The 25,718-nt window shown below is 41.9% G+C and overlaps 1 protein-coding gene across 2 annotated transcripts in view; it reads left to right on the top strand.

Annotated features, from left to right (window-relative positions):
* SCLT1 (sodium channel and clathrin linker 1) overlaps nucleotides 1–25,718 on the top strand; it is a 207,738-nt gene that overhangs the window by 171,860 nt on the left and 10,160 nt on the right. For both annotated transcript variants that reach the window (XM_033939153.1, XM_033939143.1), the window contains exons 19-20: nucleotides 16,759–16,955; nucleotides 18,735–18,813. In XM_033939153.1, the coding sequence (XP_033795044.1) occupies nucleotides 16,759–16,955; nucleotides 18,735–18,813 (276 nt within the window). The remainder of the gene's footprint in view (nucleotides 1–16,758; nucleotides 16,956–18,734; nucleotides 18,814–25,718) is intronic.

Genomic DNA, 25,718 nt, shown 5'->3' with positions numbered 1-25,718 from the left:
GCACCTGCCTATCTAATCGATTGCCTACACCGTAACCTTCCACCCAGAATAAGAAGAACACTGACACCATTCTCATACCCACCACTCAACGGCACTCATCGTAAAAAGCTTTACGATAACCTCATAGCAACGCATGCAGCAAAACTCGAACCCTCCATAACCAGATTGTTAACCTCAACATCTGACTTCAAAGCATTCCGCAAAGAACTCAAAACGCTACTTTTCAAAAAGCATATTCAAAACACCTAATCTCCTCTTCCACATACACCGACCAGGTTACCCACTCCCTGACACCATATCCTTAACCGACCAAAAAAAAAAAAAAAACCTAATTCATCCTATCGATTCATATTACCTACCAACGCCTGGAAAAAGATTTGATATGTAATGTAATATAACTGCTTCATCCAATGTTACCAAATCTATACTCATTCTGTAACTATGTCTTACCCTAAATGTCACGTACCCTCCTGGAAATGTCCAGCTTCTTCTTATGTAATCCGCTTTGAACCGCAAGGTACAAGCGGAATAGAAATCACTAATGTAATGTAATGTAATCAAGCAGTATAACAAGTTTTAATCTATATATATAAAATCGGAGGTATGTGTGTATGTGCCGCGATCACGCAAAAACGGCTTGACCGCTTTGAACGAAACTTGGTATGCAGATCCCTCACTACCCGGGATGATATGTTCTGGGGGTCTCGCGGCCCACCTGCACACATGGGCGGAGCTACAAACAGAAAATCGGATTTCACCCATTCAAGTCAATGGAAAAAATGTAAAAAGCTGTGGGATCTCCAGTTATTTTACTTAGCTACCTTGACCCACCAAAACTTTGCAATGGCACAAGGCTTTGTGTAAAGAGGTTACTGGCCAATGTAATTGAAGCGACTATCTTAACCGGAAAGGGGCAAGGTGAAACCGTATTTATCCCGCGGATACCACTTATTCCAACAGATCTTCCTTTTCAGTTTAAGAGATTGCAAATTCCAGTGAGACTTGCATTCTCTATCACAATCAACAAATCACAGGGACAGACTATTACATACTGTGGAGTGGATTTAAGATCCCCCTGTTTTTCCCATGAACAACTCTATGTTGCTTGCTCAAGGGTGGGTTCACCCAAGAATGTATATGTTCTTGCTCCTGGAGGTGAAACTAAAAATGTTGTTTATAATCAAGTTTTGTGTTAGTTGTATTGTATTCATTTTGTCAAATATTTCACATTATGATTTGAATATTGTACTTTTTATAAAGCTGTAAAAAAATAATTTCATTCACCACTATAAAGTATCTTTATTTGAATCCCTTTACAGTGTTATTGCTATAATTAAATACCCATGCAACGCCGGGGCATCAGCTAGTAAAACATAAAATGTAGCCATGCTCAAAAAGATGCTCATATACACAAGATATAAGTGGGCTCTGTGAGGAATATACAGTATGCTTCCCTGATGAGACCCAGCTGCTGCCATGTTAAATATCACCAGTCTACCACATCTGCTTTTTGGTGCCTTGAAAGGACAATTTTCAAAGCCACTTACTCAGTAAGGTGCATTTTACTCAGATCAGCCAACTGAAAATTGCCGCCCTTCAGCTAAAAGTACCCCTAGCATACCTCAATGCAGTACTTTTAACAAGTATGCATTTCCAGGGTTCTTCTTACGACAGTGGAAGAAAATTACACACACAGATCATGTTTGCAAACCTTCTATTGAAAAGGTACCCACACAAAAACTGGATGTAGGTGTTTGGTTACATTTCAAAGGAAAAGCAAGCATGTACTTTTCCTTTGATACAGGGATCAAAGCCCATAGATAAAATGTACTCACTGTTAGAAAAATTCTCCCCGAACGACATAAGAGTACTTTTGACAGCCACAAAAATTATGGGCCTCACTTATTCTGCATGTTGAATAATATTGTAGCCTTTATACAACTTTTCCATATTAAAAACCAAGAAGTAAAACACTTGTTCTATGAAAAAATAAGATGAGGTTTTGAATCAGGTTTTCAGGCTGTTAAAATGTGTCTTTCTTTGCAGCTGTGAGAATAATATTCTGACCCTCCAGCTCCAGGAGGTGCCGATCAAATCTTATTGGGGGGGGGGGGGGGGGTGTTTCTGTTCAAGGAAAGTAGTCCAATAGCATTGATGCATCGACTTCAATGCTAGGGAAGTATAAAATCCAGAGGTTAGGGAGGTGTTAGGGTCTACTACTACTTCTAATCATTTCTATGGTGCTAAAAAGTGTACACAGCTGCACTGTACACATTATATGTAGCTATTTTTATCTGTCCCTAGTTCCGTAGTGGGCTCATAGTCTAAGTTTTTTTATACCTGGTGCAATGAAGGGTTAAGTGACTTGCCCAGGGTCACGAGGAGCTGCAAGAGAAATTGAACCCATTTCCCCAGCACTAACCATTAGGCTACTCCTCTTCTCCTAAGGGTCTTCCTTCCTATGACGTCATTTTCATGACGTAAGAGGGGATTGAAGGGACATAAATATATCTTATAAGTTTTCTAACTCTGTGCTGGGAAACACAAACACAGACCTAGTTTGTTTTGAATCTACTGATAATGTTCTGAGACAAGGTCATCGGGGTCCGTTTCTCTTCCTTTGAGGATGTCCCATACAATAGGTGGGTTATCATACTGTGAAGTCCATCTCAGCCTTGGCTTCCTGCCTAGAGGCAAAAGGGAAAGGATAATGCACAGGGGTTGCCGGCCTGGTCCACATCTGTCTCCCGGTGCATATTGAGTGAGGCCGATTTCTCAACAACACCTGTCATAGGATGCCCAAAGCTGCCAGCTGCCTTTCAGGCCCTTTCTCAAATTTCTGCCTTGGGCTCCAACGTTTCTAGCACTAGCCCTGGATGGAAGAGAGAAATCAGCAGGGAAGTCAGATCCTTAGCCTCAAGAAGAGACAGAGTGAATCTGCTGGGGATATGTGGCTGCCTACGATTCGTATGGCAGTGTTTAAGCATGGATGACTAGGGCCCATGCAGAGTAGTGGGCATGGCTCTGACCACCTTGTTTGACTGGATAGACCGTGCAGGTCTCTTATCTGCTGTCATTGACTGTGTTAGCCTACATTCTTTATTGGGCAAAGGATTAGACACTGGGGAGTAATGGAACTGATGAGTGCTGAGACTTGAGTCAGAGTCTTGGTGCTTCCCGACCTGCTTGATCTAATAGAAAAGGAACACTAGGAAACAAAGAGCAATCTGAAAGAGAGAGGAAATAAAGTGGTGTTGGAACATAGATCGTTTGCAGGCCAAAGAGAGAGGATTTAACCTGTGTCCAGAAGCTAGAATATAATTGTAGAGAACTTTGTTTGTTTTAGTTTTTTATTCATTTTTCATATAACAACAAGTGTTTCACATAAATTTATACAATTTCATTGAGTACACACTTGATAATCCTTCATAGATCATTGTAAATACAACATATTATTATATAATACTGTACTATAATATTGAAAAAGCATATCATACTTAATAAGTATACCAACTATTACTCTAATTATAAACCTATCCCCTCCCCTTCCTTTGAAAATTGCATACAATATGACAAGATATAATGATATCCAATATAATGATATCCAATAAAGATATCCAATATCTTATTATGAGAAAATTGAATCATTCATTGCAAAAGTCTGTTAATGGACCCCAAATCTTCTTAAACTTATCTATATATCCTCTTTGTGTTGCAAATGTACGCTCCATGTTTGAGCTAATTAAGAGGAGAGAGGCTACTGATACTGACAAAAGCCACTTAGAGAGGAGTACGTGGTACAGCATCAGGACAAGACTGTGAAAGATGTATTCTCCGAGGACAAGCAGGCATGATCTCACATGTGGGGTGATATCATCCACGAAACCTGGTACAAACACTACTAAGTGCACTGTCACTTTAAATTTTTGGGTAGTGCCCATACTGCGTGCATGCCAATGTCTTCCCACCTTGACAGCTCATGGGACCATCAGTTCTTCATTTTCTGCAGAGTTGAGAAGCTATATCTTCAGTTCTTGTACAATCCCTCTGGAGGCTGAACTAGCAGGAGTGCATCTATTCCAGCCTTGGCTGCAGAACTTAAAAATAAAACCAACCCTCTCTGCGAGGTCACTTGTGCGGCCACTCCCCTTGAAGTTCAGTTCAGTTTGTTTCTGCAACCTTGCTGAGAACTTCTAGGTTTCTTCTGCTCGTGATTTTATTTCTCAATTCCTAGTCTTTTATTTTCTTCGGTTCCGCGGGTTTGCCCACATGCTGCGGATCAACTCTGTGCGAGTGATCCTTCGGCGGGAGATCACAGACATTTTAATAATAATAATAAATAATAATTATTATTTATTTTCTTGTATACCGCCCAACCAGTAGTTCTGGGCGGTTCACAACAGGAAGATACTGAGACATTTCAGCACATGGTACAGTTTCATAGAGCACACTATCTACGTACAATTGTTAAAAACATTCAAGTACAATATTAAAAATTATTAAAAAATTAAAACATACTCTGCTTCTGGAGGGTGCTCTGTAAGCCTGAAACTGCAGTAAGCCCTCTGGACAGCCTGCAGATTGGATCGGGTCTCCATGATCAGGAGCCATCTCTCCCCTGGTTCGTCCAAAAAGGGGTAGAGCGCAGGCTGCTGTGGTTCCAAGGAGGTATGCCAGGATCAGAACCGTGCCGCATGTCTTCCCTGATTTCCTTGAGGGGTCCTGGTGGTTGTGATCTGAGGTGACAGGGAAGGTGAAGCAGTCAGAAGACCTGACAAATCCAGTTTAATCAGCTCCTGAGGTACTGATCTCCTTTTGCTTGCACTGTGTATTGCTGGCTGCCATTGAAATGCTTTGCAGCACATGTCTCTAGTGTCTGTGAGTCACAGAGTTTGCTGATTTTGGGGGGTGCTAAAATCGGGGTTTTGGGGGGTTTCCCTGCATGCCCTGGTCCCCCCACCTGTAAAATCCTAAAATCGCCATTTTTTTTTTTTTTTTGCATTTTCCTGCGTTTTTAACGGGTATTTTTTTTTTTTATTATTATTAAATAATCAATAATTTTTTTTAGGCAAAATTGGCACCCGTGGCGGTCATCTTGGATTTTCTTCAAAGTTTTTAAAAGTATATTTTTTGGACTTAGAAACTTTGTTTTTGCTCTAAACTTCACAGATGGCCACCTTGGGACAGGATGGTATGGATTCATGTCTTAGATGCGGTGGATTTGCGGCCGGATTTGCAGCCGTGTATTCCGTGCACCACGGGCCACGAGGGGGGGTGAGAGGTGTGCAGATCCTGCGCTCCCCTCCTCCTGAGAGGCCCTAACGCCCTTTAATTCTACTGGAGTCGCCCACTCCGGGCTGCTCTTTCACCCTGGGAGCATGGGTTGTTTTTGGCATCTTATTTATTCAATCTCCCTGGAACATTGAGCCCATTAATTTCATGTCTGCCATTTTCCCCTCCATGTCAATGAGGGTACCGAGTGGCTTTAAAAAATGTTCTCAATGTAATCACACCATTTCAAACCCTGACCCAAATAAATTGGTATATTTTGTGTCTGGATCCTGAATATCAGGAGATTAGCTGTGTCTTCTGCCTCTGTATGCAAAAATGTGTCACTCAAAGCCCCAAAACTTCAGTTTGAAAAACTTTTTGGTATTGCTTGAGCATCAACATCAAGCATGGAGCCTGACACTCAGCCTTCTATGACTCAGCCTCAGCAGTGAGTGCATCAACACGGCGTTTGAAGCATCGGGCTCCTTACAAAAGCAAGATTCTACATCTTCATCAATGACTTGAGCATCAAGGGACATGGCACATAAAAAAAGTAGGAAACACAAACATTCTTCCTTTTCTAGGATATGCATCCTCCCAAGCATCAGCGCACCAAGGATCACTCTCCTTCCATCCAGCCTCAAAGCTGAGGTCTCCCACTCTCAACAACCAGTGCAGCAGACTGTTTCCAGGCCAATATCTCTTCCGGTACTATCTTTAGGAGGAAATCCAGGTTATGCTCATACAAGATCTTTTGGGGCTATTGCAGTCGCAGTATTCATAGGTTTTAAAGGCTTCTATACCTGCCTCAGCCCAGCCCGAGGATATATCGAAGTGTTGATCAAGGACGAGGTCATGAACTCCTGCTTGACATCAAGCATTAGAGTCAGCACAGACCCTCTCAACACATGCATCATCATCGGTAGAGGAGTCATCTCCTGCCTCAGACTATTGACCTTCATCTCAACACACAATTGACACTCCTTCCGATGCACACCCTCTGACTCATCTAGCAGAGAGTACTTAAAGGAAACTTACTCTGATATCTCCAACCATTCAGATGAGGACTTGCAGAATACTCAGCAGTTTGGGGGTTTTTTAGTTTCTTTATTTTTGATATACAGTCTATAAAAATACATGTCTAGACGGTGTACATTATAAAAAATTATAGAAAACAATTGAAATAAGTAAATAAAAACAATAATTTATCAAATATTAAAAAATATATATTGGACAAATTAAAATTAACATATATGAAACAGAAGGAAAGTAAGGGAGGGAGTGGTTGTTTAAAATACATCGAAGTAAAATTAATAAAAAAGGACGGTAAATGAGGAATGGTAAGAACATTAGAAAGGGGGATCACTTCAGAAGAAGTGTTAGCAGTTACAAAGCTACATATGAATCAGGGAGTTAAAAGGTGGAGGCTGATGCTAAGGAGTAAAAGCATCTTTAAAGAGGAAGGTTTTAAGTTTGGTTTTAAATTTTCCGAGGGAGTTCTCCAATTGAATGTCTAGTAGGAGGGTATTCCACAAAGAGGGGGGTGGTAACTGAGAAGATGGATTTGCGAGTGGTGTCGTGAAATAATTCCCTTATTGAGGGTATAGAGAGTAAATTTTGATTATTTGATCGGAGGACCCTTGAAGAATCCTAGGGTATACCTTCTGGTCCTTCCTCTCCTGCCCAATGTCACAAGTTTCCACCAGAAAGTTTATCTTTTACTGGCTTTGTAGGGCAGGTGGGGCATGCTTTGCCCATCAAAATGGAAACAGAGGAGGAGCCTTGCTCTGAACTATTTGAACTTTTTGACTTTTGAAGCACTACCAAGCTAATGCATTAAGGTTCTTTGAATAGACTCATGAAATATACCTTATTTAAGGACTAGGAGAATCCCCTGTCAGTCCAAGAAACTCCTAAAAAGATAGACAAAATATATAGAATTCAAAAGTGACCAGGGCTTGACAAAACTCAGCTTCAACATCATTCATTAGTTGTGGAATCTGCCCTCAAGCATTCATGCAGCTCACGATCTTACACTTTTGTTCCTCCAGGAAGAGAAGTCAGAACAATGGAAAATGCATTTGTCAGGAGAGTCCAATCATCGGCAAACTATTTGGCCTTTATCTCCCGTCATGTTTCTATTTATGCTCATCAATTGAATTATGGACTGCCAATTTTACAGGTTCATTTATTTTAAATCCTTAATTAAACAACTGTCAGAGTTTGAGGAATTCCTCCCTCCAGACAAACTACAACAGTTTCAACAATTGTATGAGTACGTGTTCATTACGAGAGAGTATATGGCTAGAAGATCTTTCAACACCTTTGATGTTTCTTCCAGAACATCTTCAGTGGGAATTGCAATTTAAACATAAGAACATAAGAATTGCCGTTGCTGGGGCTCCATTTGACTTGGCTTAGAGTCTCTGATCTGCAAACTTTGGTACAAGAACACGTTTTAAATGTTCCTTGTAAGGGAGATGACCTATTTTGGGGATAAATTTGAAGAAGCTGCAGATAAGATTTTTAAAAATATACTGATACTATGACAACTTTATCTAAACCACATACTTCTCAATCTTCTTCGTCATCTAGAACATACTCTAGATATTCCTATTATTATAACATCAAAAGGCATTTCAGTCAGCATTTATCATATTCTAGGCCAGCTCCTCAACAACCTCATGCAAGACAACAAAGAACACAAAATTCACAACCTCAGCCTCAGTCCAAACAGCAGTCGTCCATTTGACTTCTTTCTAGAGAGCATGGCCAACATTTCCCTGCTGCTTCCTCCCAATCTCCCCATATAAGGCAAGTAGTTCTACTTCCATCAACACTGGACTCTCATCGCAGTGGATCAGTGGGTGCTTTGAGTCGTCACTCAGGGCCATGCCCTTTGCTTGTTCAGAAAACCTCCAAACCACCCGCCAAAAGAATCTCATTTCATATCCCTCCAGGAGACCTTCCTTCACCAAGAACTCTTGGTCCTTCTCCAGCAATAGAACCTGTATAATTGTTCTTGAAAAAAAATCGGGGGGGGGGGGGGTTTACTTTGACCCCCTTCAAACACAGTGTGATACCTGATTATGGCCATATTTTCATGATGAGATGACTTTCTTGTCACTAAACACAGGTAAGGCAGTAAGAAGAACCGCTGAAAAGTGCTAGGAAATTACAACTATTCACACATAACAAGATTTCACAAGAATATAAACAGGAAAATGCTTTTTGAAACATTGAGAGGACGGATTCAAAACCGTTTAGAAATATCAAATATTTTAGAAATGTTTTGATGATTAGAATTAAGGAATGGGGGAGTGGCCTAGTGGTTATTGCTGCTGCCTCTAGCTCCCTAAGGTTGTGGATTCAGTCCCAGCGCTGCTCCTTGTAGCCCTGGGCAAGTAGTTAGATTCTGTCATATCGGTTTCTGTATTGATGTGCTTAACTTTAGTCCAGGTCCTAAAGCTGATGTAAAAGCTCATGCCTAAATTCTCAGTTTCACAGGTAACAGTGGCTTTCTTTTCTGTCTTTTAATTTTGAATTGTACTCTGCTTGTATGGACTTGTATGTCCTTTAAGCAGTTAAGCAAATCTAATAAAATTCATTCATTCAATTTTCTATACCGTTCAGATCAGTTTACATGAGTTTATTCAGGTACTCAAGCATTTTCTCTTTCTGTCCTGGTGGGCTCACAGTCTATCTAATGTATCTGGGGCAATGGGGGGATTAAGTGACTTGAACAAACCCATATACAGAGATGAGAAAGAAAATCAAATTCTATGTCCTATAACTTTCTCACTGTTGTGCTCAAAATTAAATTTCACCACAATTGCATTGAAAGTTTCTCGCATCAAAACTCATTAAATTTGATAAATAAGGGGAGAGCTTCAGATCCCCGTGCGTGACTGTTAGTGACCGCCGTACTGGAAAGGGAAAAGGTTCTTCCCTGGCTCTTAACCCCCTCCTACCCACAGAATATAACGTCAAGTTTTTTCAGAAAAATATATATCCAAACTACTTAGCTGTAGGTAGAGTGGTTGATATTATATTTAAATGTCATTGTCTCTGCCAGTCCTCCCCGACGGACATCAAGCTAGCCCCCGTTTCGCCACAAGCTGCGTCAGGGCTCCAGACCGGTATAGCAGCGTTCTAATTTACACGCTTACTAAGACAGAGATTAAGTGACTTGCCCAGGGTCACAAGGAGCAGCGTGGGTTTGAACTCAGCATAACCTAACATCATACTTATAAATCGCAGAACCGTAAGTTCAATGCGGTGAATAAAAGATTAAAAATAACATAACCTAAGGATGATTTAAATTAGTTTGCTGAGGCTGTAGCTTTGACCACTGCGCCACATTCTTCCCTGACACCCAACTGACAGTGCTGGTCACACCCCTGACCTACCCATGCTGGTCTCATGTCCACAACCCACCCTCCCCCCCAGCAGATAAGCTAAAGGATTTACATGCTAATGTTATAGAATTAAGATTGTAGCCAGCTATTGGTGGTTACTTCCAATCAGTTCTATGTTGAATCAATTCTTATTTTCAAACAGAAAGCCAACCAACAAAATACCAACACCCAGAAAGCAATAGAAAGAAAACCAAATACAAAGCAAACGGATCCAACAATCCCACCCCCAACCCCCCCTGATCCAAGAACAAAGAAAAACCAAAATGCAGTAGGCTTGGACTCTTATAACCCACTGCCGATGAGTGATATCTAACCCCAACACCCCTCCCCCCCCAAAAAAAAGAATGAAAACAGCACAAAGAAAAGTTCGTATCCTCTTATGCACCCCTGGTGCCCCCGTGTGGACAATATAGTTAACTCCGGCCCTGGAGAGGTTTACAAGGAATTCAAAATGTCACTCCAAGCCCTCGGTGATAGAGATTGGAGATAGACGTCCCAAATCTGAAGAAACTGTCGCTGAAAACCCTACATAGGAGTCAGATTAAGTTATCCAATTAGTTCTAAACAATTAAAATTATCTTAGAAGCTAAATATATCAAACATGAAAAATATTCAAAAAATTGTAAAACAATGAGCAAGACATTATTCTATTGAGAGACAGTATTCTGAAGCTGTCAGATAATTGGATAAAGCAATGTTTATATGCACCAGCGATAAAAAAGAAAGCAGGAGTAGCAATATTGATTAATAAAAAATGTCCAGCAACATTTAATATGGTTAAAGCAGATCCTCAAGGAAGGTGGTTACTTGTTGACATGAGCATGGGCAATAATACAATGGCGTTACTAAATGTATATGCCCCTAATTTGAATCAAAGTGAATTCTTTAAATCTCTACAACAATTAATCTTGCCACTGGCTACTACTAATTTAGTGGTGGCAGGGGATTTCAATGCTGTTATAGATCCAATAATGGATAAAAAGCCTAGTAGAATTATGAAATCAATGGGATTAGTTAATTTGATACAATTATGTAATTTAAAAGATATATGGCGTATTCTTCATTTTAATGATCGGGAATTTACATTTTGTTCACATGTTCATCAATCGTTCTCAAGAATTGATTATATTTTTGTTTCAGATCAGATGGTACAGCAAGTTGTAAAAGCTGACATAGAACCAATAGTAATATCTGATCATGGTGGTGTGTGGATAGAAGTTAACTTAGTAGATCAAGATAATTCCAAACCTGTATGGAGGTTTGATAATACATTGCTTGCTGATTCTAAATTTTGCACAGAATTTCAGAACAAAATTAGTGAATATTTTTTGTTTAATGATTTAGAGGAAATGTCGATTGAAATTTTATGGGATGCTTTCAAAGCAACGATGAGAGGACAAATTATATCATATTCTGCATATAAAAAGAAACAACTAAGGAAGCAATTTGTAAGTTTGGAAAAAGAAATTAAAAATTTAGAATTAAAATTGATTAACAAATGGGAACAAGCTACATTTCAAATATTGTTAAAAAAAAATGTGAATATAATGAGATTTCCTCTGGATTAGTAAAGAAAGATATTTTTACTCAGCAAACGTTGTATTATGGTAGTGCAAATAAGGCTGGAAGACTATTGGCAAATTATTAAAAAAAAAAAAAAAAAGGAAGGAGAAAATAGGTATAATTAAAGATGAGTTAGGGAATTCTCATTCTCAAATTGGAAGTATATTAAAACAATTTTTGAAGTATTATAAGTCGCTGTATTCTTCTGAGTCTTATTTAAATAAAGAGAAAGATGGGTTGGATTTTTTGAGTTCAGTTGAAGGTCCTAAGGTTCCTGATCATGTAAAAAGAAGTTTAGATGAACCTATATCATTAAAAGAGTTACAAACGGCATTGAAATCCCTTAGAGTTGGGACCGCTTCAGGTGGAGATGGATTTACGGTAGAGTTTTATAGAGAACTAGCTGATGCCCCGGCGTTGCACGGGTATTTAATTATAGCAATAACACTGTAAATTGATTCAAATAAAGATACTTTATAGTGGTGAATGAAATTATATTTTTACAGCTTTATAAAAAGTACAATATTCAAATTATAATGTGAAATATTTGACAAAATGAATACAATACAACAAACACAAAACTTGATTATAAACAACATTTTTAGTTTCACCTCCAGGAGCAAGAACATATAAATTCTTGGGTGAAGAGACCCCCAGAACATATCACCCCAGGTAGTGAGGGATCTGCATACCAAGTTTCGTTCAAATCGGTCAAGCCGTTTTTTATTTACTGTGAGAATGGCAGCTGTGTACATTTTTTCCATTGACATGAATAGGTGAAATCTGATTTTCTGTTTGTAGCTCCACCCACGTGTGCAGGTGGGCCGCGAGAACCCCAGAACATATCACCCCAGGTAGTGAGGGATCTGCATACCAAGTTTCGTTCAAATCGGTCAAGCCGTTTTTTAATAACTGTGAGAATGGCAGCTTTTTACTTTTTTTCCATTGACATGAATGGGTGAAATCTGATGTTCTGTTTGTAGCTCCGCCCACGTGTTCAGGTGGGCCGCGAGACCCCCAGAACATATCACCCCAGGTAGTGAGGGATCTGCATACCAAGGTTTGTTCAAATCGGTCAAGCCGTTTTTGAATTACTGTGAGAATGGCAGCTTTTTACTTTTTTTCCATTGACATGAATGGGTGAAATCTGATGTTCTGTTTGTAGCTCCGCCCACGTGTGCAGGTGGGCCGCGAGACCCCCAGAACATATCACCCCAGGTAGTGAGGGATCTGCATACCAAGTTTCGTTCAAATCGGTCAAGCCGTTTTTGCGTGATCGCGGCACATACATACATACACACATACATACCTCCGATTTTATATATATAGATTTCAAATTTCCCTTTTACCTTATTTATTAAAATTATATCAGGATCAACTGAATAAAGGTTGTATATCAGGCACTATGGCAGAATCTTTAACTATTGTTTTGCCAAAGCCAAATAAAGATCCAATATTGGTTTCAAACTACAGGCCTATATCTTTAATAAATGTAGATGGTAAATTATTAGCTAAGATTTTAGCATTAAGATTGGCTAAAGCTCTTCCGCATATAATAGGAATGAATTAAACTGGATTTGTTGCTCAAAGACACTCTTCTAATAATACTAGACTGGCATTTCAGATGTATTATTTAACAAAACAAATTAATGATCCGGCTTTTTCGGTATCACTAGATGCTGAGAAGGCTTTTGATCGTGTAGAATGGAATTTCATGTATCAAGCTATGGAGTGGTTTGGTATTGGATCCGGATTTATACAAATGATTCAAGCACTGTATAGCTCCCCAACTGCTCGTTTATATATAAATAATAATTTTTCAGATGCTTTTAAATTGCAGAGGGGAGTTAGACAGGGTTGTCCAATCTCCTTTGCTCTTTGATATAGTTCTTGAACCCTTGTTGTTAGCTATTCGACAGGCAAAGGACATAGAGGGTATTCCATGTGCTGGAGTAGAATATAAAGTATCTGCTTATGCAGATGATATCTTGCTTCATTTGAGGAATCCGGAAACAACAATTCCATGTCTACTGGAGGTAATAGATACATTTGGAAAATTCTCAGGATACAAAATAAATTGGACTAAATCAGAGATTTTACTTTTAAATGTGCATTGTACAAAAGGAATACTTGATTCTTTCCCTTTTATTTGGAAAGAGGATGGAATAAAGTACTTAGGTATTTGGTTGAATAAAACACTCGAAGAGACAATGAGAATAAATGAAAAATTTTTATTACAAAAAGTAACAGAGTTGTGTGAGCAATAGAATCCTTTGCATTTGTCCTGGTGGGGAAGAGTTCAAACTGTTAAAATTATGATTTTGCCTGTGGTTTGCTATCAATTGGGAATGATACCAGTGTTTTTTCAGGGGTCTTTTTATAAAAAATTAAATAGTATTCTGGTTAAATTTATTTGGCTGGGTAAAATTGCAAGAGTGGCTCTAGTGTCTTTACAAAGGCCAATTGAGGAGGATGGGGTAAATTTCCCCAATTTTTATAGGTATCATTAGGCCTATATCATGCGCCAAGGTATGTATTGGGTCCTCCCAGAGCTTTTGGAACAACTACCAGAATGGTTATGGGTGGAGAGATCACTTATCTTTCCACTTAGGCTTGATCTTCTGCTTAGTATAAAAATGCCTAGAATACGTAAAGACAATAGAGTATTAATGGATACTTGGAAAACATTAAGACTTATAGACAAATTAACTCCTGATTCTATTTTAAAATCGACACAACAATCTATTTGGGTAAACTCCAAGATACAAATAGGCGGGTTTAAGGTTGTCTGGAAGGATTGGATTAAAGCAGGTATAAGATCCTTAAAGGAAGTAATTGATAATGGTAAGATGCTTGAATTTTCACAATTGCAACATAAATATGGTCTGAATAAAAAACAAAGTTATAAGTGGTTGCAATTGAAGCAGGCTATTCAGGTGGGGTTCCCTGAATGGAAATCTTTAAATGATCATTACAGCTTAGAATTCTTATGTTTCCAGGCAGATTTTCTGGGTCACCAGGCCGCAAAGTGGTATAAAATTATATCTAATTATTTGAATAAGAAGCCTAAAAATGGATTAAGAGATATTTGGAGCATTGAGATTAAGCATCAGATTAATGGATCTCAATGGCCACGTATTTGGTCTTGGAGAATTAAAGGTACGATGTCAGCATCTATTAGGCAAACATGGTTCTTTTTGTTGCATAGAGCATTCTGGACCCCTACTAGATTACAAAAATTAGATTGCTCTAAGTCTAACAGATGCTGGCATTGTAAAATTGAAGTTGGAACTTTAGACCATCTTTTATTTTATTGTCCATGTATTCAGGCATTTTGGATATCAATCTGGGATCAAGTTAACCTAATGATGGAGAGTCATGTGACATTGTCCTATGACACAGCGGTTTTTGGAATGTGCATGAGGGCTAAATGCCAAATATCTGCAGCAAACAATAAATTACTGATGATTCTTACGGGTGTGGGAATTCAGCAAATAACGACTAATTGGAAAGACTGTTCTAGACTGAATTGTAGTTTCTGGTGGAACTCAGTATGCCATATGTATAAGATGGAAAGATTTCTTGCAGTACAGAGGGGGCATTTTAAAAGGTTTCAGGAGGTGTGGAGGCCATTAATTGAATATTATAATGATTAAGGTTTATTCTTTTTCCTTAGGGGATAATTTGTAGAAATGGGGGTGGGGTGGGGGGGATAGGATAATCTAATTAAATAGCGGTATATTTCAACTGATTAATGGATATAAGAAACATGGTATATGTGTATGAATAGAAAAGGAAAGGGGGTAAAATTATTGGAAATAATGTTGTTATGAAATATTAGGGGATATATGTACTATGATGAGATATATTTGTTGTGCATTAATGTATATGATAAAATGAAAAAAGAGTTTGAGGAAGAAAGGGTGGGGGGAGGGATAGGTTAATGTATGATTAATTGTATTATGGAAGAGGGATGTCTAAGTATGTATATGTTTGGATAGATTATTTTATTGATATGGGAAGGGATGGGAGGTGGGTGGGGGGAATTAAAACATGTATAATAATATTGTTTAAGAATGTCAAGTGAGTTATGTGAATTAATTGTAATAATATTGTACACTTGTTGAGAGAAATAAAAAGGAATAAAGATAAAAAAAAAAAAAAGAGAGACAGTATTCCATGGAGTTAATGCAACATTACCACCCCCCCTTTTTTTTTTTTTTTTTTTTTACAAAACTGTAGCGCAGTTTTAAGTGCCGGCCATGGCAGTAACAGCTCCGATGCTTATAGAAACTCTATAAGCGTTGGAGCTGTTACAGCTGTGGCGGCTGCTAAAAACCATGCTATGGTTTTGTGAAAGGGGTGGGGGGGGGTAAATGAGCAAGTTTGGATTGTTCATAAGCATCACTGGGAAGAAAGAAAGGATTGAAATATGGAACGTTTGGGACATCAACGATTAATTGAACAGCGTCTCGTTTTGGAGCACTTCCTATTAGTTCTGTAAGTGAAAGGAGACAGGATTTAATGCACAATCTAAAGAAGTGAGGAACTTTGGGCTAGATTCACTAAGCAAACCGATCGATTTGCGACCCGATTTCCCTCCGCCTCCATTCACTAACCTCTGTCCCGATCATCCGCCAATCCACGCTTGCAAATGAGGGGGAACGGCATTGAAATGTAGGCAGGCAGCGATTCACTAAAAATGAAACTTGTAACACCAACTAGGCTGGCCAATCAACAAACAAGCGACTGCTGGGGACCAGTCGTTCACGTCATGTCCGACTGCATCTCCTGCTCTCTGCCCTGAGTGCTGCCCTGCTTCTGCCCCGGCCTTCCCCCGCAGTGCGAGCCCGTGGTTTTAACCTGCGGGTTTAAAGTGGTTTAAAACCATGGGCTCGCTATAAAGTTAAAAGTAAAGTTAAATAAAAAAGGTCACTGCTCTTCGATACATGTGCAGACCTTCTACAGATGGTCTGCGCATGCGTGGGGATCGCTATAGAGCAATCCGGGTGGTTGGTTGGGGGCGTGATTCGTGAATCAGCCCTCTGGGCACAGATCGGATCAAATTGGTAAAGGATCTGATCCAATCCGTGCCCTTAGTGAATCTGGGCCTTTGTTCAGATAACAGATTAGGGGGGAATTCATCAAAGGCTGCTAACACCTTAGCATGCATTAAATCAGTTAGCTCCCCTTGATGAATTTGAACAGAATCGTGCAATGATGGAATTTAATCACTTTCTCGTAGTGGTATGGCTTTTATAATTTTGAATATTTAAATAAATATTTATTATTGGTTTAAGGGCTCCAATGTTCAATATTTAGCTTCCATAATAATGTTTATTGTTTAGAACCAATAGGAAGCTTTCTTGTAGTTTCTCCATTTTAATTATATATTTTGTAGTTTCTCAATTAGTACCTAATTTATCAATTGCATAACTGGTACTATTCCATAATCTGCATCAAAAGCATGTGCTTGACTATTACGCATTTTTTTTAATTGGAACAGATAAGCACAATGGAGCATGAATATTCAGTGAAGGAGCAAGCCTTTGAGGTACGATTAACCGAATTGGAAGAGAGCAGTGTTAATTCCACTAATGAACTGAGGCGCCTACTAGTGGCTCAACAGAAGACAACCAGCAGATGGAAAGAAGAAGCAAAGAAGCTTACGGAAAATGCTGAGACCCGGCTCAAGAATCTGAGGTAAGAAAGGGGATTCCATCATCAGAGACATTAACCTTGGAACATAAGCAGACCAAAATAGCAGGCTACTCAGCTACCAGGAAGAAACTAAGAATTCTAACACAGAGGTTGTTACCCATCTAGGAACAAACGACCTGGCCAACAATTCCCCACGTGCAGCACAGAAAGCTTTTCGGGAGCTAGGGGGAGGGCTTAAAACCTTTTGTAAAGGCTAGCTTTTTCAGAAGGACTGCCTACATATGAGGAAAGAATACAGAGGACTTCTATAGGTGTTATCAAGAAGGCCTTAGGTACAAAGAAGGATGAGGAAATATATGGAAAGACAAGAGACTATCATTGTAATGATAGGGCTCATACTAAGAAATTTTAAAAATCCAAAAACCGGCCTAAGTAGGTACTTGGATGATAAAAAAGACAGATCATCCAAGTACCGATAATCAAAACTGGTTTTAGACGTATCTAAAACCAGCTTAGGCCTTTTCACTACCTCTATGCGCCAAGAGTGAAAAGGGGCAGTTTTGGAGGAGTGGATAGGGCGGGATGTGGGCCGACCTAGACTTAGTCATCCGGCAGCCATAATTACATTACATTACATAAATTCTTATATACCGCAGCTACTTTGCGGTTCAGTGCAGTTAACAGCTAAGAGATACTAGCCATATGTAGTATGATCATACTAAATTAATCAAAATATAAATATTTACCAAACAAGTGGGGTTTCAACGATTTTCTAAAGACTAGGTAAGAGGTTGAGATTGATAGACAGTCAAAAAGTTTGACAGGTTGCCAGATGGAACTTGTACGTTTTGACTTAGATGAAGTCAAAACAGATTGTGTATCGAATCAGCAGCCCAGGCAATCCATCCCCCTGCACCTGTAACGATTGCGACAGGAGAGAAGCCCAGTCTCTCCTGCTCGACAACCCGCGCCCCCCCCCCCCCGAACCGGCGTGATCGTCACCGGCAGGAGAGATGCCCAATCTTCCCTGCTGGACACTCCCCGAACCCGCGCAATCTTCACCCTAGTCCAGGGGTGTCCAATGTCGGTCCTCGAGGGCCGCAATCCAGTCGGGTTTTCAGGATTTCCCCAAAGAATATGCATGAGATCTATGTGCATGCACTGCTTTCAATGCATATTCATTAGGGAAATCCTGAAAACCCGACTGGATTGCGGCCCTCGAGGACCGACATTGGACACCCCTGCCCTAGACCCTTCCCTGGCTTAGGCCCCTCCCTGGTGCATCCCACGATGCACCGGGAAGGGGCAGGTCCGCCATTAACCTTCAACTCCAGACCTTCTGGAAAATTGTGTGTAGCAAAGGTAAGCATTTCTCTCTGTGCATTACACAGAATGCTCATTTTAATACTAATGAACTCATTGTAATGCATTTGCATAGAATTCTCGGTGACTGCTACTGTAAACGGTAAAAACCATGCAGAACTCTTATGTGCATCAGAGGCTGAAATAATTTGCAAGCCACACTGGCCATAACCAATCTAAATTGAACCTTCCTGGCATGGTAAGCTTTGAGCATTGGGGGTCTTAGAATATTTAATTGGTGGAAAATAAATAAAATTGTGATACCCCAACTCCCCCCTCCGGTCTATCAAATACAAACATGTATCATGAAAGGCGACATCTAGGTATGTGGTCTTGGGCCTGAGGCAAGAAATCAAAAAGTGAAGCATAAAGAAAAGACCTGGGTTAAATAGGACAGTAATGCAGGTAGCATTTAAGCATTATATTTAATATGTTGTTTTGGTCTCTCTTGGTCAACAGAAGTGAGCTGAATCAACAGAAGCATCGTACCCAGGAGCTTGTTCCTCAGCTGGAGACTGCAAATGAGAAGGTAGCTGAGGTAAGTTAAGCCCTCCCTTCCACAGTGGCTTTTCAGTTTTGTCTGATGGCTTGTATAAAGCGTGTACAAATGGAAGTAAAAGATTGTGAATTGGATTTCTGCTTGAAACCCTCCTACTAAACAGTTTAATTTTACATTCAATTATTCAGAATTTTAAGCCATTTTCCAAAAGAGCTCAAAGTGCTATGTACAATATCCATTAAGACACAAAACCATTCCAATAAGCTTTGTTAGAAGGAGCTATACGGCCTGTCACCGGGCAGTTCTGGCATTACATTTAAAAGTTGTTTTCCTTTGGATCCCCTGATGGAAGCAGATAGTGAAACGGGTCCCCATTGGGATCATGGAAGATACAAGATAAGTGCCTATACAATATTCCTGCCATAAAATAGTACAGTACTCCCCTGAAATTCATGGGGGTTAAGTTGGCGGAGTGACCCCGATGTTGAAAAACCGCAAATATCGGAAAAGAGTACTGTAATTAACACTCCCCCTCCTCCTTTCTTGCTCTGGCCAGAGCTGCGCCGCTTACCTGGTTGCCTTAGTCGGCGGCATCTCAGCTTCCCCGTTGCTGGTTCCTGCCCACTCAACCTCTTCCTCCTGTACAACCCCGCACGGGAAGTGCTTTCCAGGTTTCCGTGAGAAGAGGCTGATGTCGGGAGCAATGTGATCGCCAAGTTGGTGGTGGAAGGAGAGAATTTGTAGTTCTGCTTTCCCCTCACTCCGTTGTGGGAGGGTGCACGGGAGGTGCGTGGCCAGGGAAAACAGAGCTTTTCCATTGGTCAATCATTCGTGTTATTTTCTGACCCAAAGAGGCGATCACAAAATACCGCAAATGACTGAGTCTGTGAATCACCGACCGCGAATCCACGGGGGTGGACTGTATATATAATGAATTTTTCAGAGGTTTTTGTGACCTATGATTAAATCAACCTCATTGAAGTGGTACAAAAGTGTTGAGTAGAGCTGGTTTTAGACATGCTGGAGCCCAGGGCAGAAATTAAGGAGGGGGCTCCTGATTCCTCTCCCTGATTTTTCTCACCTCCCATTACTACCATACATAAAACAAATTTGAATGTCTTCTTTACACACAAAACACAGACAGACCTGTGCCAAATACAGAACAAGGGATCACAAATAGAAATTGAACTGGGAATCCCAAGAAATTAAACTTGGCAAGTATTACAACACTGGAGAAATAAAACCAGATATGCACTTCTTTCTGTACTGAACACACAGGGAGCACAGGCCCTATAGGTCCACCCAAAATTAGCCATCTCTCTTGCTGTGGCTGGTGGGAATTCCAAAACCCTACCAGTTGAAGACCACCTCCAGGCTGGCAGCCAGTAATCTCCAAACTCTGCATCTGGCGGCAGAGTCTCTGAGCTGCCAGCAGCTGCAGAGCTTGAAATGTTCTGGCCGCCAAACTAGAGGACGAGATCTTTTGCCGGCAGGGCTTTGGGAAGCCCACCAACTTAGGTATTCACGTTTTGCATTTGGTAGGAGGCATGGGGCATGTGGGAAGAAAATGTAGTGGCCACCCACTAGGCTCAGGCTCACTGCCCACCCCCCTCACTCCCCATCAGCTGTCTGGTAAGCAACTGTGATGCACATATCCCAAAGCTAACGTATCCAGGTAACAATTTTTTTCTACCTTTGTTGTCTGCACATTTTATTTTTCCATCATATTGGTCCCATTTTGCCTCTTCGGCTTTCCTACGTGTTCTACTAATTCCCTTTCTAATGGTTCTGTCCATGTGTCTTGTCTCCTCTCTCCTGTCTTGGTTCATTCCGTCACTACTCCTATCTTTGATATACCGATCTTTCTTTTTTAGCTCTTCCTGCCCTTTTTTACTTTTTTCACCTTTGTCCTTTTTACTTTTCAGCTACTTACCAACAACTTTCCTTCTCCTTTTCTCATGCTCTAGCTCTCCTATTTCCCATCTCATGCTTTCTCCAGCCTCCTATTCCCTTAGCATCTTTCTCTCCCCCCAGATCTGGTATCTGTCGTCTTCCCCCTTTCCTTCCCCAAGAGCTGGTATCTGTCGTCTTCCCCCTTTCCTTCCCCAAGAGCTGGTATCTGTCGTCTTCCCCCTTTCCTTCCCCAAGAGCTGGTATCTGTCGTCTTCCCCCTTTCCTTCCCCAAGAGCTGGTATCTGTCGTCTTCCCCCTTTCCTTCCCCCAGATCTGGTATCTGTCGTCTTCCCCCTTTCCTTCCCCAAGAGCTGGTATCTGTCGTCTTCCCCCTTTCCTTCCCCCAGATCTGGTATCTGTCGTCTTCCCCCTTTCCTTACCCAATAGCTGGTATCTGTCGCCTTCCCCCTTTCCTTCCCCCAGATCTGGTATCTGTCGTCTTCCCCCTTTCCTTCCCCAAGAGCTGGTATCTGTCGTCTTCCCCCTTTCCTTCCCCAAGAGCTGGTATCTGTCGTCTTCCCCCTTTCCTTCCCCAAGAGCTGGTATCTGTCGTCTTCCCCCTTTCCTTCCCCCAGATCTGGTATCTGTCGTCTTCCCCCTTTCCTTCCCCAAGAGCTGGTATCTGTCGTCTTCCCCCTTTCCTTCCCCAAGAGCTGGTATCTGTCGTCTTCCCCCTTTCCTTCCCCAAGAGCTGGTATCTGTCGTCTTCCCCCTTTCCTTCCCCAAGAGCTGGTATCTGTCGTCTTCCCCCTTTCCTTCCCCAAGAGCTGGTATCTGTCGTCTTCCCCCTTTCCTTTCCCAAGAGCTGGTATCTGTCGTCTTCCCCCTTTCCTTCCCCCAGATCTGGTATCTGTCGTCTTCCCTCTTTCCTTCCCCAAGAGCTGGTATCTGTCGTCTTCCCCCTTTCCTTCCCCAAGAGCTGGTATCTGTCGCCTTCCCCCTTTCCTTCCCCCAGATCTGGTATCTGTCGTCTTCCCCCTTTCCTTCCCCAAGAGCTGGTATCTGTCGTCTTCCCCCTTTCCTTCCCCAAGAGCTGGTATCTGTCGTCTTCCCCCTTTCCTTCCCCCAGAGCTGGTATCTGTCGTCTTCCCCCTTTCCTTCCCCAAGAGCTGGTATCTGTCGTCTCCCCCTTTCCTTCCCCCAGATCTGGTATCTGTCGTCTTCCCCCTTTCCTTCCCCAAGAGCTGGTATCTGTCGTCTTCCTCCTTTCCTTCCCCAAGAGCTGGTATCTGTCGTCTTCCCCCTTTCCTTCCCCAAGAGCTGGTATCTGTCTTCCCCCTTTCCTTCCCCAAGAGCTGGTATCTGTCGTCTTCCCCCTTTCCTTCCCCAAGAGCTGGTATCTGTCGTCTTCCCCCTTTCCTTCCCCAAGAGCTGGTATCTGTCGTCTTCCCCCTTTCCTTCCCCAAGAGCTGGTATCTGTCGTCTTCCCCCTTTCCTTCCCCAAGAGCTGGTATCTGTCGTCTTCCCCCTTTCCTTCCCCAAGAGCTGGTATCTGTCGTCTTCCCCCTTTCCTTCCCCCAGAGCTGGTATCTGTCGTCTTCCCCCTTTCCTTCCCCAAGAGCTGGTATCTGTCGTCTTCCCCCTTTCCTTCCCCCAGATCTGGTATCTGTCGTCTTTCCCCTTTCCTTCCCCAAGAGCTGGTATCTGTCGTCTTCCCCCTTTCCTTCCCCAAGAGCTGGTATCTGTCATCTTCCCCCTTTCCTTCCCCAAGAGCTGGTATCTGTCTTCCCCCTTTCCTTCCCCAAGAGCTGGTATCTGTCGTCTTCCCCCTTTCCTTCCCCAAGAGCTGGTATCTGTCTCCCCCCTCCCCCTAAAAAAAAAAAAAAGCTCTGGCATCTCTCTCTCCTCTTCCTTTTCTTCCCTTGCCTTCCTTGTCAATTTATTATCTGCCTCTGTCTAGAATAGATTAAATGCTTTCTTACTATCCAGTCCTCAATTTCCTTCTTTTCATTGTGTCTACCTTCAGCTTGCCACCACTTTCCCTCACCCCTTCCAGTATTATTTACTAAGATGCGCTAGTGTTTTTAGCGCACGCACGAAATTACCACGCGCTAAACCGCACGGTACGCTTCTAGAATAACGCCAGCTCAATGCTGGCGTTAAGGTCTAGCGCGTGCGCTATTCCGTGCGTTAAGGCCCTAATGCACCTTAGTAAAAGGAGCCCTTAACGTTTAGTCCATAAAATTTAGTATATGAAAAAGGATCTGCAAAAGTTAGAGGAATGGTCTAATGCCTGGCAACTAAAATTCAATGCAAAGAAATGCAGAGTAATGCATTTGGGGATTAATAATAGGAAGGAACCGTATATGCTGGGAGGAGAGAAGCTGATATGCACGGACGGGGAGAGGGACCTTGGGGTGATAGTGTCCGAAGATCTAAAGGCGAAAAAACAGTGTGACAAGGCAGTGGCTGCTGCCAGAAGGATTCTGGGCTGTATAAAGAGAGGCGTAGTCAGTAGAAGAAAGAAGGTGTTGATGCCCCTGTACAGGTCATTGGTGAGGCCCCACTTGGAGTATTGTGTTCAGTTTTGGAGACCGTATCTGGCAAAAGACGTAAGAAGACTTGAGGCGGTCCAGAGGAGGGCGACGAAAATGATAGGAGGCTTGCACCAGAAGACATATGAGGAGAGACTGGAAGCCCTGAATATGTATACCCTAGAGGAAAGGAGAGACAGGGGAGATATGATTCAGACGTTCAAATACTTAAAGGGTATTAACGTAGAACAAAATCTTTTCCAGAGAAAGGAAAATGGTAAAACCAGAGGACATAATTTGAGGTTGAGGGGTGGTAGATTCAGGGGCAATGTTAGGAAATTCTACTTTACGGAGAGGGTGGTGGATGCCTGGAATGCGCTCCCGAGAGAGGTGGTGGAGAGTAAAACTGTGACTGAGTTCAAAGAAGCGTGGGATGAACACAGAAGATTTAGAATCAGAAAATAATATTAAAGATTGAACTAGGCCAGTTACTGGGCAGACTTGTACGGTCTGTGTCTGTGTATGGCCGTTTGGAGGAGGATGGGCAGGGGAGGGCTTCAATGGCTGGGAGGGTGTAGATGGGCTGGAGTAAGTCTTAACAGAGATTTCGGCAGTTGGAACCCAAGCACAGTACCGGGTAAAGCTTTGGATTCTCGCCCAGAAATAGCTAAGAAGAAAAAAAAAAAAAAATTTTAAATTGAATCAGGTTGGGCAGACTGGATGGACCATTCGGGTCTTTATCTGCCGTCATCTACTATGTTACTATGTTACTATTCTCCATTTAATCTAAACAGACTGGAAGACTTATTCCATAAATCACACTAGGATAATAATGAAAATTAAATACTTTAAAATTCAAAGCTAGTCAGAATTTTGTGTTTCAAAAATAGAAAACCAAAGAAGCTCAGGTTTGTATCTGTCCTGTTTTTATTATAAGCTACTGTGGTCAACCCATGGAACGGCACTTAATCAATTCAGGCAGATGAAATTGTTTTACGCAGAGGCAGTGCCACAAAAAGAAGGAGAAGTGGGATTCTAAATCTTTTGTAATCACTTAATTTGTCGTCTTTGTTACTACAGTAAACCTCTGCGAATTCGCGGTTCGCAAATCGCGGACTCAGTAATTCGTGGTATTTTCCGACCGCCTCTTCCTGGTACTAAAGTCATGGTTACACCAATCAGGAGCTGCTTTGACACGCTATCTGGCGTATCAAAGCAGCTCCTGATTGGTGTAACTTGACTTTAGTACCAGGAAAAGACAGTTTGAAAATGTGCCCGGCTTCGTAAGTACAATTTAATAATAATAATAACTTTATTTTTGTATACCGCAATACCACAAGCAGTTCATAGTGGTTTACAGTGTAAGAGACTGTACATATACAGCGAAGATACAATGTAAGGGAATGTACTATGCAGTTGAGAGCAATTTACAAAGCAGGGACTGCCCTCTCTTGCCTTCGATCAGCTGAAAAAATGTATTCGTGGTTTTTCAAAATTCGCAGGTGTTCCTGGAACGGAACCCCCGTGAATTGGGGGGGGGAGTACTGTATATACAAAGAGAACTGCAGTAAACCGATCTGACTATGAATTCTGCCAGTGGAGGAGGAGCCTAATGGGGTGGTGCAGTGGGCTGAGATCCTGGGAACTGGGTTCAATTCCTACCACCCTCCATTGCCCCAGGTACTGTTCTAGACTTACTTCCTCTTTTACTAAGGCGTGCTAAATACTAACGCGTCCATAGAATATAATGGACACGTTAGCATTTAGCACGCACTAATATTTAGCGGGCGCTAAACTGGCGAGTGCACCTTAGTAAAAGGTCCCCTTAGTTATGAGCCCACATTCATCCTATATAATAAAACGCTAGCCGCGCATGCGCACTCCAACTTTCGTGTTCTGTATTCCCTGTTCCATGTTCTGTAGGTCCGTGGCCAAGCAGGAGTGCGCATGCGCGAGTCCCCAGCTCCTACCTACACTCGCAGCACTGGCCGCCATTGCTGGACTCCCTGCTCTTCGGTAACTCAGTTCTCCCGACGTCTTGCCGCCCCTCCCCCTTCCCGTGGTCCCGACTCCAAACCTGCCTACTCCAGCAACCTGCAGTACTCTGCACACGCTGCTTCGGGCTCTTCTACTGCCCTGATTTACTCTGGCATGTCTCTGATCACATCATCAGAGACGCGGCAGAGTAAATCAGGGCAGTAGAAGGCCCCGAAGCAGCGTGTGCAGAGTGCTGCAGGCTGGAGTCGGCAGGTTTGTCGGGACCGCGGGAAGGGGGAGGGGCGGCAAGACGTCGGGAGAACTGAGTTACCGAAGAGCAGGGAGTCCAGCAATGGCGGCCAGTGCTGCGAGTGTAGGTAGGAGCTGGGGACTCGCGCATGCGCACTCCTGCTTGGCCACGGACCTACAGAACATGGAACAGGGAATACAGAACACGAAAGTTGGAGTGCGCATGCGCGGCTAGCGTTTTATTATATAGGATGAATGTGGGCTCATAACTAAGGGGACCTTTTACTAAGG

This window comes from Geotrypetes seraphini, chromosome 1 (genome assembly GCF_902459505.1).
Source record: "Geotrypetes seraphini chromosome 1, aGeoSer1.1, whole genome shotgun sequence".
NCBI lineage: Eukaryota > Metazoa > Chordata > Amphibia > Gymnophiona > Dermophiidae > Geotrypetes > Geotrypetes seraphini.
Note: the sequence above shows the minus strand (reverse complement) of the source record. Positions and strands in the feature narration are given on the sequence as shown.